The sequence below is a fragment of the Mercenaria mercenaria genome, chromosome 3, assembly GCF_021730395.1.
Source record: "Mercenaria mercenaria strain notata chromosome 3, MADL_Memer_1, whole genome shotgun sequence".
NCBI lineage: Eukaryota > Metazoa > Mollusca > Bivalvia > Venerida > Veneridae > Mercenaria > Mercenaria mercenaria.
The window spans coordinates 73663157-73678048 of NC_069363.1; the positions used below are offsets into that span (position 1 = coordinate 73663157).

Consider the following 14892-nt stretch of genomic DNA (forward strand, 5'->3'; position numbering starts at 1 on the left):
GCCGTAAAATATAAATGAAAGAGAAGAAAATATTCTTAGATATGCGTGTTTTAATATACAGTGTAACGAAACGTGATATAATAGCAAAGCTTTCATCACATGACTTTTTCTACCAAAAAGTTCTTTTATGAAATTATTCTTGTACGTATTTATGAATATTTCTGTCAATTGAAACAGGAAGTTGATTTTTTTTGTCTGCTATAGGCCAAATTCTGCAGGGTCCCTAAAATACATACCCGGTACACACGGTTTGGATGCTTTATAATGTCTGAAGCACTCTTTTGATAATTGATACGTTAGACTGTAAGCTGCGTGGTCATTTTTCAGATAATATGGAATATAAGAGCTTTGCTACTGTACTGACAGCCAATTAATGATAGTTGCATCGTCAATAAAATGCGTCTGTTGCAAATTCCGGAAAATATAAATTGTTTGTACAAAGCTTGATATTTAGCTTCATAATCAACAGCAACCAATTTGGAAGAATGCATACGAGTTTTGAATTTTCAGAATATGATCATATTATGCTAAGGAACACCTAGTACGTTTAAATAATATAAATTAATATATACTACATACTTGCATCCAAAGTTAAGATATTATGAGGACATACAGTTATGTTATTTACGTTACCTTGGCTTACTGACAATACTTTTTAAAACATTTTAACAATATTACCGTGTACTACTCGCGCACGGTATTGTAACTATAACATATTTATGTTATAATTGAGAAAAGGGGAATCGGGTAGTGAAACCACTGGCGCCAGACCAGAAAGAAAATGTCTCTGTACATGTTATACCCTACCCTTAGGGGTTCTTATAGAATACCTAGGGGGTTGGTATAACATGTACAGAGGCATTTTCTTCCTGTTCTGGTGCCAGTGAGTGAAACCATTATCCGTGACAAAATAGTTGTACTACTGTTGAATTGCATCGACTATAACGAAAACCCTAACTTACCAAAAAACTCGACTTTTCCGATAACGTTTTCGTTATCGTTTTCTATTTATATTGCTTGATAGCACATGCTACATTATATTATCTGTTGTAGAGATAGTACCTTAGTTTTTCAAATCATAGGTATGAAGTTAAAAAGCTTTGAAATGAAGACAAATGTACATATATTTCTCAAAAATTGATATATTGACAATATTTTAACCAGAAGCGTAGAGTTATGAGCATTTAAGGTTTCGATGGAGGCCTTGAGAAACAAAAATCAAACAACACCAAATCATAGAAAGAAAGAGTTGTTTGACATGAAAATTGAACAGCATGTAAAACATGTATATTACTTTACGAAACAAGTGTCAGTATACTGATATAAACATTGAATTCCGGAAAAGGGCTGCCTAAAGGGGCTCCACTTCCGGACAGTTAAACGCCTTTAAAAACTCACCATTTTCAAAGAACTGTTACACATGTTTGTTTTGATGCATTTGCAATAGCGTGCGAGTGGTGAAATTTCACGTAACAAGGTGGAACATAGTTTTCAGCAATTGTTGATCTTTTTTTCTTTACAAATGGCATTCATTTTCAAAGGGAGACAACTTTTTCTCAAAGATTACTTAAAATAATCGGAAAAAAGTTGTTTCCCTTTGAAAATGAATGCCATTTGTACTTAAAATAATCGGGAACAGTTGTCTCCCTTTGAAAATGAATGCCATTTGTAAAGAAATAAAGATCAACAATTGCTAAAAACTGTGTTCCACCTTGTTATGCGAAATTTCACCACTCGCACGCTATTGCAAATGCATCAAAACGAACATGTGTAACTGTTCTTTGAAAATGGTGAGTTTTTAAAGGCGTTTAACTGTCCGGAAGTGGAGCCCCTTTAGGCAGCCCTTTTCCGGAATTCAATGTTTATATCAGTATACTGACACTTGTTTCGTAAAGTAATATACATGTTTTACATGTTGTTCAATTTTCATGTCAAACAACTCTTTCTTTCTTTGATTTGGTGTTGTTTGATTTTTGTTTCTCAAGGCCTCCATCGAAACCTTAACATTTTCATGTAAAAGAAAATTTTGTGATCAAGGAAATGTAACTCTTCTTGGACCTGGAGAGCAGAAACATCAAAGGGACATAATATAGCGAATATTTCCTAAGTCTAAGACTGTTGTGACTTAACAGTTCGCCCAAGTTGCTCTGCCAATGGAATTGCTCCATTTCATTCAAATCTGGCCATTCTATTTCACATCGGCTGTATGTATTGAATTTAATTGTTAAATGTTACGATTTAATAAGCTAACTGTAAGACGGTTGTAAGTTGAATACAGCAGTTTTAATATATTAATTTCTCGCTTCGCTAACGCTCGCTCGAAATTAATATCTTAAAACACAAATACAAAATCAGCTATATCTAATGTAGTGACATAATTTTAATAGATTGTCGTGCGTAGTTTTACATAGCCAGCCATGCGATCAGTATTATAACCGAGGTTGTTTACCCAGCAAAGGTCATATTATATTTTCTACCTGTAACTTGTAAGTTAGTATGCAAACTGTATTTGTAACTGCAGGTTATGGGGCAGTTGGATTAATATACCAGTAAGTTTCAGTATTATCTTACTAAATTTATTAATTTTGATTTACTATGAATTTATTATTTATTCATTGAAATGTAGTGTTAAGTAACATTGAACGTGCACTAATAGATATATATAATGATTTGTATGCATAAACGGTTAAGAAAACTGTTTCACAAAAGTCAATATTAATGGGTACTTCAAATAATGACTTTAAAGCACAATTAACGACAAAATAATCGGATTATTTTTTATTCAGTTTTTAAACTATGAGCATATGCAAACTATTTTTTTTCTTATACATAGCGAAAAGTAAGTCACTTTTAATGCTTTTAATTGTTTATGATGCAGGGTTCGAACGTGTTTGGGCTCATTAAAATTTTAAGCGAGAGCGAAAGGTTAGTTAAACTAAAATGGCGGATATCAGCGAAAGTGAAAGTAGGTAAATACACATTTTACCTAATTATCTCAAGTTTGCTAATTTAAAGAAAGAAGTCGTTCGTACATCGTGTGACGACTATATCGGTGAGAATGTTACAAGTTTTAACTCGATGAAACGTATTAAAAAGGTTATTGAATACATAAGTTGTTGTGTTTGTAAACAACACGCGGAAACGCCATCTGAAATCATAAAATATTATCGTTAAATGACACTTGGAGATTCTGATTTATTGAAGAAATGCTGCAAACAAGCTATATGACAAAATGAATTACAAAAAGGTGACACTCACTTGTGCATTATATCCAGAAAATGCATTCACAAAGTGTAAGTATGTTTTTTGGTTCAATAAAATAACTGTACGCTTAAGATATGGTTTGTTTAGGCAGATATAGTGTGAAATTCAATAAAGCTGTACGAATAACAAGCAATTAATTTATTTTTCAACACAAATCTGTGATGTTTCTGATGTAGAATTTATAAAAACTAACTTTTATTATTTGCTCCAGTACTTCTTAGAGCTTGACTTTCAAGAAAAAGCTTAGTTTATTATATTTGAAAAAAAAGACATTGTGTCTAAACTCATACGTCCTCCGCCTCTGATTAATGCGGAGATATTGACAGTTACGTGCGGAGACCAGGTAGCAATTCTGACAAGACTGCGCGGATGCACAGGCTGGTCTGGATCCATGCTCGTCGCAAACGCACTATGTTGGTTTTCTCATGGTGCGTCTCAATATATCTGGATTGATACAAATATATGTATAAAATTTACAACGGTTTCGTTTCGCCAGTTTTTTTCTCGGTCCAACTAAAATTGTGAGTTTATTTGACTTAATGTCCAGCATGTTTGCGAAGCCTGCTGTTAAGTTTAGCGGACTTTTGAGTATAACAGATTGAGTGATAACTAATGCACCTCTAAAATACACTGGCTGCAGAACTTACATTCTGAGATGCATTTGTGGTGCATGTTTTTGTTGTTTTCTTTCACGAAAGTCTCATGAAAACCACAGCTATCTGGTAAGGACTAAATCAGTGTGTATAATAATTCATGACAGACACTGTCCAAAAGATTTAGAAAGAAACTTAAAAGCTGAATGATTTGGAGAAAAAACTTATACAAATAATCAAAAAGGATCAAAACTATTCGTTAAAGACTGACTCAGTGTGTATGTAAACAATGACTGGCAGTGAAAAGGGATTAATTTTGAAACCAAAGCCGAATATTTTGCAAAAAAAGGTTCTTCTGGTTTATATTAACAATTCCTCAGATGTCGCAAAGAAGTATAAAATACTTGAAATTTAATATTTATGCTGCTGTAACATGTTAGGGGAGTTAGATGCACGCTGTCACTATGGTCATATTCCACATTGTTGTCCTGTTTACCCTTACCCTGCTAAATTTAAATAATCAATATTTTCATCTTTGAATCTGAAAATACTGCCATTAATTGTAAAAATAGATGCTAACAAAAAGATACTAACTGATTGGCAAACAGTACAGATAATGATCAGACAGTTCAGATGTACATACTGATTATGATCAGACTGCACAGCTGTGCATGCTGATTGTGATCTACACTGATTGCAAAGGCAGACTCAAGCATGATATTCAGCATCAAATGGTTTCTGACACATATTTTATTTTCAGATATAAATTTGAGAAGTTTACACTTTATCTTTACCTCTCTTAATATTTAATACTTAATATTTTTGACACAGATTCAAGCTATTGTGCAATATCTTCATCTACCATTGGAGTCATTAAACACTCCAGTGACAGCTCCAGTTTCCTCAGATATGTCCAGTTTCTCTATCCTGCAACGACATAGTCGGTGGCGCTGTCTCCAGTGACAGCTCTTGTTAGCTTTCGTAATGTTCACTGCAAGTGAATAGTCTTAATCTGGGACTGGGCTTTTACTAAAGACAGATATGTTAAAGTCATTATGTATAATAGGATTCATAAAATAATGTTGAATTTGTGTTCGTTTTGTGTGTTTAATATTTTGACATATTTCAAAGGTACAAAGTACAATCTGTTTATAAACTGGTATGTTTTTTAATTATCAGCGCTAGCATAAATCTTGGAAATGCCAGACATAAACCGATTTCTGGCATAAATCTTAGGGTTCGCATAGGCCACTCCTACTGAGATATGGTTTAAATCTAGGTCACTTCTTATCGTGGTTAAAACAACATGCCTTCAAGTGTGAGAGTAAGTTTGTAGCTTCTTATATTCGTGTCCTACTGATAAATAACACGCTCGGTAGACAGGATCACACAATACTTTAACAAGATAACATAGCTTTATATAATAAAAACACACTCTGCATACAAGATCACACTTTGACATTTTTTCTTATATGTATTAAAAAAAAATGCGTCACAAATGATTTTTCATAGAGCTATTTGGTCTGTGAAAAAAAAAACATGACTGCTAATGGCCTAGACTTGCTTAAATATCTTTTCTATATCTGCCAGAGCTGCGAAACGCAGAACATGAAGACCCTCTTGTTGGAAGAAAAACATCTCAAGCGCTCGACTTATCACCTTTTGCGCACAACACATTATACCGAGCGCTCGACATCTTTTCTCGAGCGCACGATCTCTTATTCCGACTGACCGACATCTTTTTTCTAGATCGCTAGATTTTTACTCGAACACAATACATCTTAACTCCAGAGCCGGACATCTTATCTCGTCGCTCGGTAATTTATCTCGAGCGCACGACATATGTTAACTTGATATTATATTAAACAAGAGGGCCAAGATGGCCCTAGGTCGCTCACCTGAGAAACACACCATAACAGTGTAAACATATTTGATCTAGTGATTTCATGGAAAAAATACTCTGACCAATTATCATTAAAATTGGATCAAAAATCTTTAGTATAAACAAGTATTTTCTTTGATTTGACCTAGTGACCTAGTTTTTGACCCAGACTACCAATATTCGAACTTGACCTAGATTTCATCAAGGCAACCAATATCACAATATTTCATGAAAATCAAGTGTAAAATGCAGCCCCTATCGCATACACAAGTTTTTTCCTTTGATTTGATCTAGTGACCTATTTTTTGATCCCAGGTAAACTAAATTCGAACTTGACCTAAATTTCATTAAGGCATACATTCTGACCAAAATTCATGAAGATTAATTGAAAAATACACCCTCTATCACCTACACAAGGTTTTCCTTTGATTTGACCTAGTGACCTAGTTTTTGATCCCAGATAACTCATTTTCAAACTCGGCCTAGATTTCATCAAGGTAATCATTCCGACCAAAACTCATGAAGACTAATTGAAAAATACAGCTTCTATCTCTAACACAATGTTTTCTTTGATCTGACCTAGTGACCTAGGTTTTTAATCCCAGATGACCCATTTTCGAACTTGGCCTAGACTTCATCAAGGTTATCATTCTGACAAAATTTTATGAATATCATTTGAAAAATACAGACTCTATACACAAGCTAAATGTTGACAGACAGACAAGCGACAGACGACAGCATACAGACAGACAGACGCCGGACGCCGGACATCGAGCGATCACAATAACTCACCTGGTGCTCAGGTGAGCTAAAAAGATGACCGCGTCGGGAATCGAACCCAGACCGCCGCGGCAATAAAGAAGTTTCCGCTGTCGTTACCAATACTGCTGTAGAGGATTAAGTGTTCAATGTGCGTTAAATATAGATATTTAGATATTTATAATCGAGGCAATTTACCTAGAGTAAAGCGTTACAAACGCTTTTCGATTTTCATCGTAAAAAGTAGTAAAAACAACTAGTTCTCGTGTGTTTTCGTAACATACAATCTGTCAATAATTGAGTTTCAAAGATTCTTAAGAAACACGGCATTAATTTCCAGATATCTAAAAAAATTTTTGGCTTGTTTTCGAACTATCTTGAGGCAGGTGCCTTTAAACAAAGTCTTTATCTGTTAAAAGATATATGAAATCGCTATGATAACACCATATTGTTTGAAAGATAAACGACATGCGATCTAATATTTCGTTAAGAACTGGAGCAAGCTTACATAAAATGTATCTAGGTAATCACAGGGTTCACAGATTGCTCATGTTAGACTGGTAGAAAAGAGTTAGTTACGTACCCTGAATTATAGGTAAACAGATAGATACTTCATTCCTTTCAATTTACAGGAAAAGCTGAACATATTTACAATAGACTGCAATATTTACAGAGTTCTGACACACAACGTAAAGGAACAACATGAAAACATATCTATATATATGTAACCATATAAATATTTGAATCAAAGTCTCTCAGTGGAAACTATTATATTACATTATTAACACTTTAGTCAAAGTCAAAATTTATAGAGAAGGTTCAACAACATTTGAAAAGAAAAATAAGTAACGGCAAATTTAGAAAATGAAGCCGACGGCAGAATTTTGTCCCTTTTGTCTTATTATGTGAACTCATCATATCAGATAGAATGCTTTGATGACCTTACTACTATCCATTCCTACGTACATCCTTTGCTCACCCTTACTGAAGGCTAAGCTAACAGGTTCTAGCACATTTGCCTCAAGTCCTTCTAGTATCTGAACTTCTTTGCAGTCAGCAGACAACTGAATGATGTTGTTAGTTTTACGACCACATACATAAACATACCCTTCTGAGTCGTGAATAATACCACTTGGCTTTCTCGTGTTCTTGTTCGAAAACACTGCCTTTACGGTGCCGTCCAGAGACAAGCTAGTCACGGTTGCATTATACCAGTCCGATATGTACAGGTTACCTGTTGAGCTATTGATGGTAAGGTAACCCGGACTTCCAATCCACGTTTGATATATGCACTTCAGTGTTTTTCCAGACATATCTAGAATTTGTACTGTGCTCGGTCGCAAATACGTTTTTGGGATAAAGGAAACAATCAACTTGCTATCATGATAAGCTACACCGTAACATGCTTGATCTACTGAAATTCTTCGATCGGCCTTCAAGTTGATTTCATCTGATAATGTCACAAACTGCAAAATGTTCGCATCCGGAAGTGCAACGACGATTTCTTTTTCATTAATTGCAGTTAAATCTGCTGGAGAGGACATTAGCAAAACGGACGACTTGACTTTGTTTTTCTTGATGCATACTAGCTTCATAAGTTTATTTTCGGAATCACTGGCTACAAGATACTCATCAGACAGAACTGTTATTCCCGAAATACAACATTTGCTAGAGTCATTGTCTTCTTGTGCAGTTATGTCAATATTGATTACATGCCTTGCTTTGTATGTCTTGGCTTCACGTGTTATAATGCGACCTATACCTTCCAGTTTTCCTTGTAATAAATCAACAAGTTTAGAATCTGGCTGAAATTCATATCGATGTATTTTGTTTTTATTCTCAATTTCTTTCACATGTTGCTCAAGCTTGAACGCGTTCATCTTTTGTTTCTTCATAGTTACATACAGTTGACACATATTCCTGCTTTTCTCTACTTCAGCGATTTCATTTGTTTCTCCTTCTAACATTTTTAAGACAGAGGAACAATACGAATCCAGGGCCTCCATACTTTCAGTGTCCTCTCTCCTGAAATCGTTCAATTTTTCATCAATTTCACACTTCATCTGTTCAAAGCGTTCATTCACTTCTTTTTGTAACTGGTTTATATACGATTTTGTATCACCTTTATAAGCATCGATGGCTTTTCTATTCAATTTTACACGAGCTTGACTGTAATTTGTTCTTTCAGTAAGAGCTTTGAGTTTATTTGTTACCGTTTTTAGCTCTGGACTGTCAGCCACGTCGGTGGCACGAACTTCGTTAGGAATGTATATAACATTTTCCCCACACTTTGAATGCTCAGATACAACACAAATTGTACAACAAAGCACGTCGTGGCGACTACAAAAACATTCTACTACTTTGGTTGTATGCAATTTGCATTTCTCAAATTCAAATTCTTGTTGTTCAACCTGATTCTTGATTTCTTTGTTGGAACTTTCATTTTTGACATACGTATCCACTAAGTTATGACCCAGTTCACTTTCTGCTGCAGACTTATCAACGGAAAGAGACCGGCTCCCATTTTCGTGTTCACTAGTTTTGCTTGATTTCATTTCTGTGTGCTTTTCATACCCATGACCAATGGTCTCGCTATCTGTCTCATTTGAAGTATCTGTAAACAATTGGTACAATAATTCCTATACACAAGCTTACAGAACTTCCCAGTTAATAAAGAATGTTTAGTAACACAGTTAATACTGCTACAATTATGAACGTATTGTTACAATCAGAAAACATAAATCGCTCGTAACTACCTCAATATTGAAAATACCCTCTGTTTGTCTGAAATGATCTCAAACTATACTGATTTACGCCCTTTACGTTCGTTATCGCGTTTAGGCGTCAGCATACTTCTTGTATACGTATCAGCTTCTTAGTCAAATATTGTAAATGCTCTATCATTGAACAGTTTACGGTATTTCAACAATATTCTCCAATTATTCTGAATAAACAATATTGACAAAGCAATACATTAATTAGGTTTAGAGTTCTAAAGTAATGCTGACATCGTAATTTAATGCCTCCAACACCTCTCTCATACGAGATATATAATATCATATACAATTTTCATGTTAAAGTCTTGAATAAATTGGTAAAATAACTTTATTGGTCCGAAAAAAATGTCTGTATCAGTTAGGTTTTGTTCCGAATAATTTAGACATTTTTGATCGTTGATGCAAATTAACTAGTTCAAAATCAGACTTGTTTTGCTTAAATATGGAAAATTAAATGTTCATTTATATAACCTATTAAACAAATATAATATGACGTCTTCTCACTATCGAGGTACTATTTTTGCTACTATGTAAATATTATATTTTCTAGGTACCTCAATTTACGGTGTATGTAAAAAATATAAAAACAGAATTAAGATCCATGTGTGTTAGTTACGTTACATACGAGTATGATATTTACCTGTCTCCATAATGCATTTCCAGAATTCATCCTCATAGATAACAACACATAGCTCACAATGACCGTAAGCCTTCCGTAATGCCACTGCCACTGCGTCAAATTTCTGCGTCATTTCCCCCGTGACACATTCTTTCAATAAAGATGCAAGGGCGAAGAATGATTTACACCTTATGGTAAGGCTGACGCATTTCTTCTTTGCAGATATTATTTCTATTCCATCAGACATGAGTGAGGTAACTGTTGCAGAAACAGCGTCTTGAATGATTTCCACTTGCTCCTGTGACTGCTGACTGTAAATAGCTTTGTTCTTTGATAAGTTTTTATTAAACAGACTGACAAGGAGCTCAGATATATTAGTTCGGTTGTCGTCCGTGCATCCCGTCAGAACGAGTTCAACAGAAGCGTCTAAAAAGGAACGATCTACAAGAGTCAAACATCGCCTCTTAAAAGAAACAAGTTATTTAATATAGTCGCCAACATGAATAGACATCCATATCATGGAGGTCAAATAGTAGCTGCAGAAGCTACTAAGCTGGCTAACCGTCTTATTCAAACAGAGCTTGTTATTATTCTAATTGCTTACATTGCATGAGTATAAATACTTTTCTTACAGATTTTATCAAATATCACATGAACAGTCCTTATGTTGCCGCATCTCGCCTCTTTAAATTCTCTAAATTCTTTGAGTACTTCGGTTTGGTGTTGCTATATTGTCAGGACCATTGGGTCAATTCAGCGTATCTATATTATAAAACTTCATTCGGAGCTAGAAGGCGTGGTGAGTGTTACACACTTAATTACCTCCCATGAACAGAATTCTTGAGTCTTCTTGTATATTTGATAAAGGAAAGTCTGGAAATTTACCCAACTTGATTCGCCATATGAAATAAGCTGGGTACATGCAACTTAACATTCGCTGTCTAAACTCAACAAAACAAATAAACAAGAGCGTCACCAAGAGGGGCAATATACGCACGAAGGCTTACATCAGAGGATGGGAGAAAAATTTAAAGAACTTGACTGTTGAAGCCCAAAGGACAGGAACAACAAAAAAGAAGAAATTCCAAAAAAATTAATTTCTAAGTCCACAAAAAATTCTTACCAGGTAAAGTTATGTCAAAATACATCTAAAAATTGGATGTACCATCCATGTTGTACCACAGAAAAGTGGTCTCGGTTTTTCCCTACGGCCAATAATAAAAAAGTTTCAAAATAAGCTATTTATAGTAACAAAAAAGGGAAGTAATTAAAAAAATATCGTAAGACAACAAAAATGAATCTGCCAAATAAAAACAAGAGCACTGCAATGCAGAGCAATATACACAAAGCAAAGTCATATATGACCTTTGACCCCTTAGTGTGACCTTGACCTTGAAGCGAGTCATCCAAAACATGCGCTCTGCACGTCACCTCAGTGTGGTGAACATTTGTGCCAAGTTTCTTTGAAATCATTCAAGCAGTTCAAGCGTTAGAGCGGACACGAAACACACTCATATGACATTTCACTCCTAAGTGTGACCTTGACCTTGAAGCTAGTCATCCGAAACAAGCACTCTGCACGTTGTCTCAGTGTGGTGAACATTTATGCCAAGTTTCTTTGAAATCTTTTAAGCAGTTCAAGAGTTACAAGAGCGGACACGAAACACACTCATATGACCTTTGACCCCTAAGCGTGACCTTGACCTTAAAATGACACATGCAAAACATGCGCTCTGCGCGTCGTCTTGGTGTAGTGAACATTTGTGTCAAGTTTCTTTGAAATCCATCAAGGGGTTCAAGAGTTACAGAGCGGACACGAAATTTCTAACGGACGGACGGACAGACGGACACCGGAACCATAACATAATACGTCCCTTCGGTCATATAAAAATCTAAAGTACTTACTTGGGACTGCCTGATTCGATAGTATTACACTGTCTCGTCTTGTAACAGCAATTACTTCCTCTGAAATGCACAATCTGTTACTTAAGTGCTTACCTGAGACTTCAAACATTTTATAGTAAACCAATAGCGATGAATTGTAATACACTGAAATACGAATGCATAAAAAATGATGTTCATTGAAGATATTTACAAATACGAAAGTTGTAAGTGTGTTACGAAGAATGTTTTTGTTTGTTTCAGAAAAATCGAAATATGTTTTATATGGTGGGTGTTTAGCTTTATGTTTCTGGTGTAATATGCATTTGAAGTACATTTTTACTGTGATTTTCCGATTACAGATAATTCATTCTTTTCTGGATATTGGTGAAGTTGTGTACCAATGAAACTAACATTTTGATACTCTTCGCGTTTTAAAACAGTGAGAATTACAAATAAGACAGTTAATGTTCAAATAATCACAAAAAATTAATGACATGAAACTACTCGCTCAATCATTCATTCACTCACTCACTCGCGATAAATTAATCACCTTTATCGTCTTGATCAAGACCTGTCTTGATTTCGCCTAATTCCGCTTCCTGTTGCCGCCATTGTTTATTCATATCAGTACACATGTCTACATCTAAACTAAACCGCCCTGTCTTGCAGTCTTCAAAGTCTTCCATTGTTTTTTCTTTCAAATCAGTATCATCAATAAACGCCAGTCCTGTCTGAAGTATTTGGCTAAGTTTGTACATACATTTATCGTATCTGTGTTCCTGCAGCTCTGGTCTTGGAGCATGACACAATTGGTTGCGGACTTTTCTTACATATTTGATGTCTTCAGCTATATTTGACGGGAGTTGACAAATTTTTTGTAAGACGAAACAGCAGAGCGAAAGATCCCAGTCCTCAATGTTGATATCTCCATTTCCGCCACGATTAAACATCTTATCTCTTTTGCGAGATCCATGATCTGAGCGCAAAATCTTTCCTCTGTTGTGCTTCAAGAAATGCTTAACTTCCCAAGGATATGGTTCGTGGTCTCCAGGTGACGAATCTTTCACGCATTTCATCACCAAGCGTCTGCTCCATTTCGTTACACATCCGAACAAGAGAAGAGTTAGCCGACCGTACCATTCTTTACGTTGTGACATTTTTACTTGGTCTGCAATTACATGAAAAGAAAGTGCCGTAAGTCCAAGACCATCCAAGATATTTCACAGTTAGAACGTGTGTATACTTGAATGTGTTGACTATAGCTCGGTAAAGTATATTTGATTAGTAGCACTTTTCATTTCTTAAAAACATTTAGTACTACTCTCCTTGAAATCAGAAAAAATGCTAGAAAACCTCCGAGTTCAAGCAATGATTATGTTGAGGTTAGTATTTTAAACATAATTAAATTGACAGCACTATTTTCACGTAATCACGCCAAAGTTATTCAAAACATTAAAAACGAAAACGCAACCACCTACTTAAAGTAAAACTACTCATCAATTTCATTTTTAACCATTTTTAGACATTTTATAACCAGAATTTTAATTCTTTGATAATATGTAGAAGTGATTTTTTTGCAGACACGCACACGTTTTGCTTGGCATGATCATATTTGTGTTAAGAAAAAAAAAACACACACAAAGAAAACAACAACAACAAAACAACAACAACACAAAAAAAAAAACAATAACAACAACAACAAACAAGAGGGCCAAGCTTTTTTAAGATGGCCCTAGGTCGCTCACCTGGGAAACACACCATAACAGTGTAAACATGTTTAACCTAGTGATTTTATGTAAACAAATATTCTGGCCAATTTTCATTAAGATTGGACCAAAAATGAGGTCTCTCGTGTTTAAACAAGTATTTTCTTAGATATCACCTAGTGACCTAGCTTTTGACCCCATATGACCCATATTTGAACTTGACCTAGATTTTATCAAGGCAATCATTCTGATCAAATTTCACGAAGATCAATTGAAAAATACAGTCTCTATCGCATACACAAGATTTATCTTTGAATTGACCTAGTGACCTACTTTTTGACCCCAGATGACCCATATTCAAACTCGACCTAGATTTTATCAAGGCAATCATTCTGACCAAATTTCATGAAGACCAATTGAAAAATACAGTCTCTATTGCATACACCAGGTTTTTCTTTGATTTGACCTAGTGACCTAGTTTTTGACCACAGTTGACCCATATTCAAACTTGACCTAGATTTCATCAAGATCAATTGAAAAATAGTCTCTATCGCATACACAAGATTAATCTTTGAACTGACCTAGTGACCTACTTTTTGACCCCAGATGACCCATATTCAAACTCGACCTAGATTTCATTAAATCAATCATTATGACAAAATTTTATGAGAATCAATTGAAAAATACAACCTCTATTGCAAACACAAGGTTTTTTCTTTGATTTGACCTAGTAACCTAGTTTTTGACTCCAGATAACCCATATTCAAACTTGACCTAGATTTCATCAAGGCCATCATTCTGACAAAATTTCCTGAAGATCAATTGAAAAATACAGCCTCTATCGTATACACAAGGTTTTTCTTTCATTTGAACTAGTGACCTAGTTTTTGATCCCAGATAAACCATTTTCAAACCTGGCCGCGATTTGATCAAGACAATCACTTTAACAAAATTTCACGAAGATCAGTTGAAAAATACAGCCTCTATCGCATACACAAGGTTTTTCTTTGATTTGACCTAGGGACCTAGATTTTTACCCCAGATGACCAATATTCCAACCTTCCCTAGATTTTATCAAGGCAATCATTTTGACTAAAATTCATGAAGATCAATTGAAAAATACAGCCTCTATCGCATACACAAGGTTTTTCTTTGATTTGACATAGTGACCTAGTTTTTGACCCCATATGCCTTATTTTCAAATTTCTCCTAGATTTTATCAAGGTTATCATTCTGACAAAATTTCTTGAAGATCAGTTGAAAAATACAGCCTCTATCGCATACACAAGGCTTTTCTTTGTTTTGCCCTAGTGACCTAGTTTTTGACCCCAGATGACCCATTTTCAAACACATGCTAGAATTCATCAAGGTTATCATTCTGACTAAAATTCGAGAAGATCAATTGAAG

General features: G+C 35.0%; 1 protein-coding gene across 2 annotated transcripts in view; it reads right to left on the reverse strand.

The window, feature by feature from the left end:
* Positions 1 to 4944: 4944 nt before the first annotated feature.
* The window catches only part of LOC123524396 (uncharacterized), a 49655-nt gene continuing 39707 nt past the window's right edge, over positions 4945 to 14892 (reverse strand). Inside the window, exons 2-5 of one of the 2 annotated variants that reach the window (XM_053538901.1) lie at positions 12329 to 12946; positions 11800 to 11859; positions 9916 to 10320; positions 4945 to 9112 (exon numbers count right to left, since the gene is read on the reverse strand). In XM_053538901.1, coding sequence (XP_053394876.1) covers positions 7413 to 9112; positions 9916 to 10320; positions 11800 to 11859; positions 12329 to 12946 — 2783 coding nt within the window. In that variant the 3' untranslated portion in view covers positions 4945 to 7412. Of the gene's footprint in view, positions 9113 to 9915; positions 10336 to 11799; positions 11860 to 12328; positions 12947 to 14892 lie in introns of both variants that reach the window. The other variant, XM_045302561.2, reaches the window with a different exon arrangement.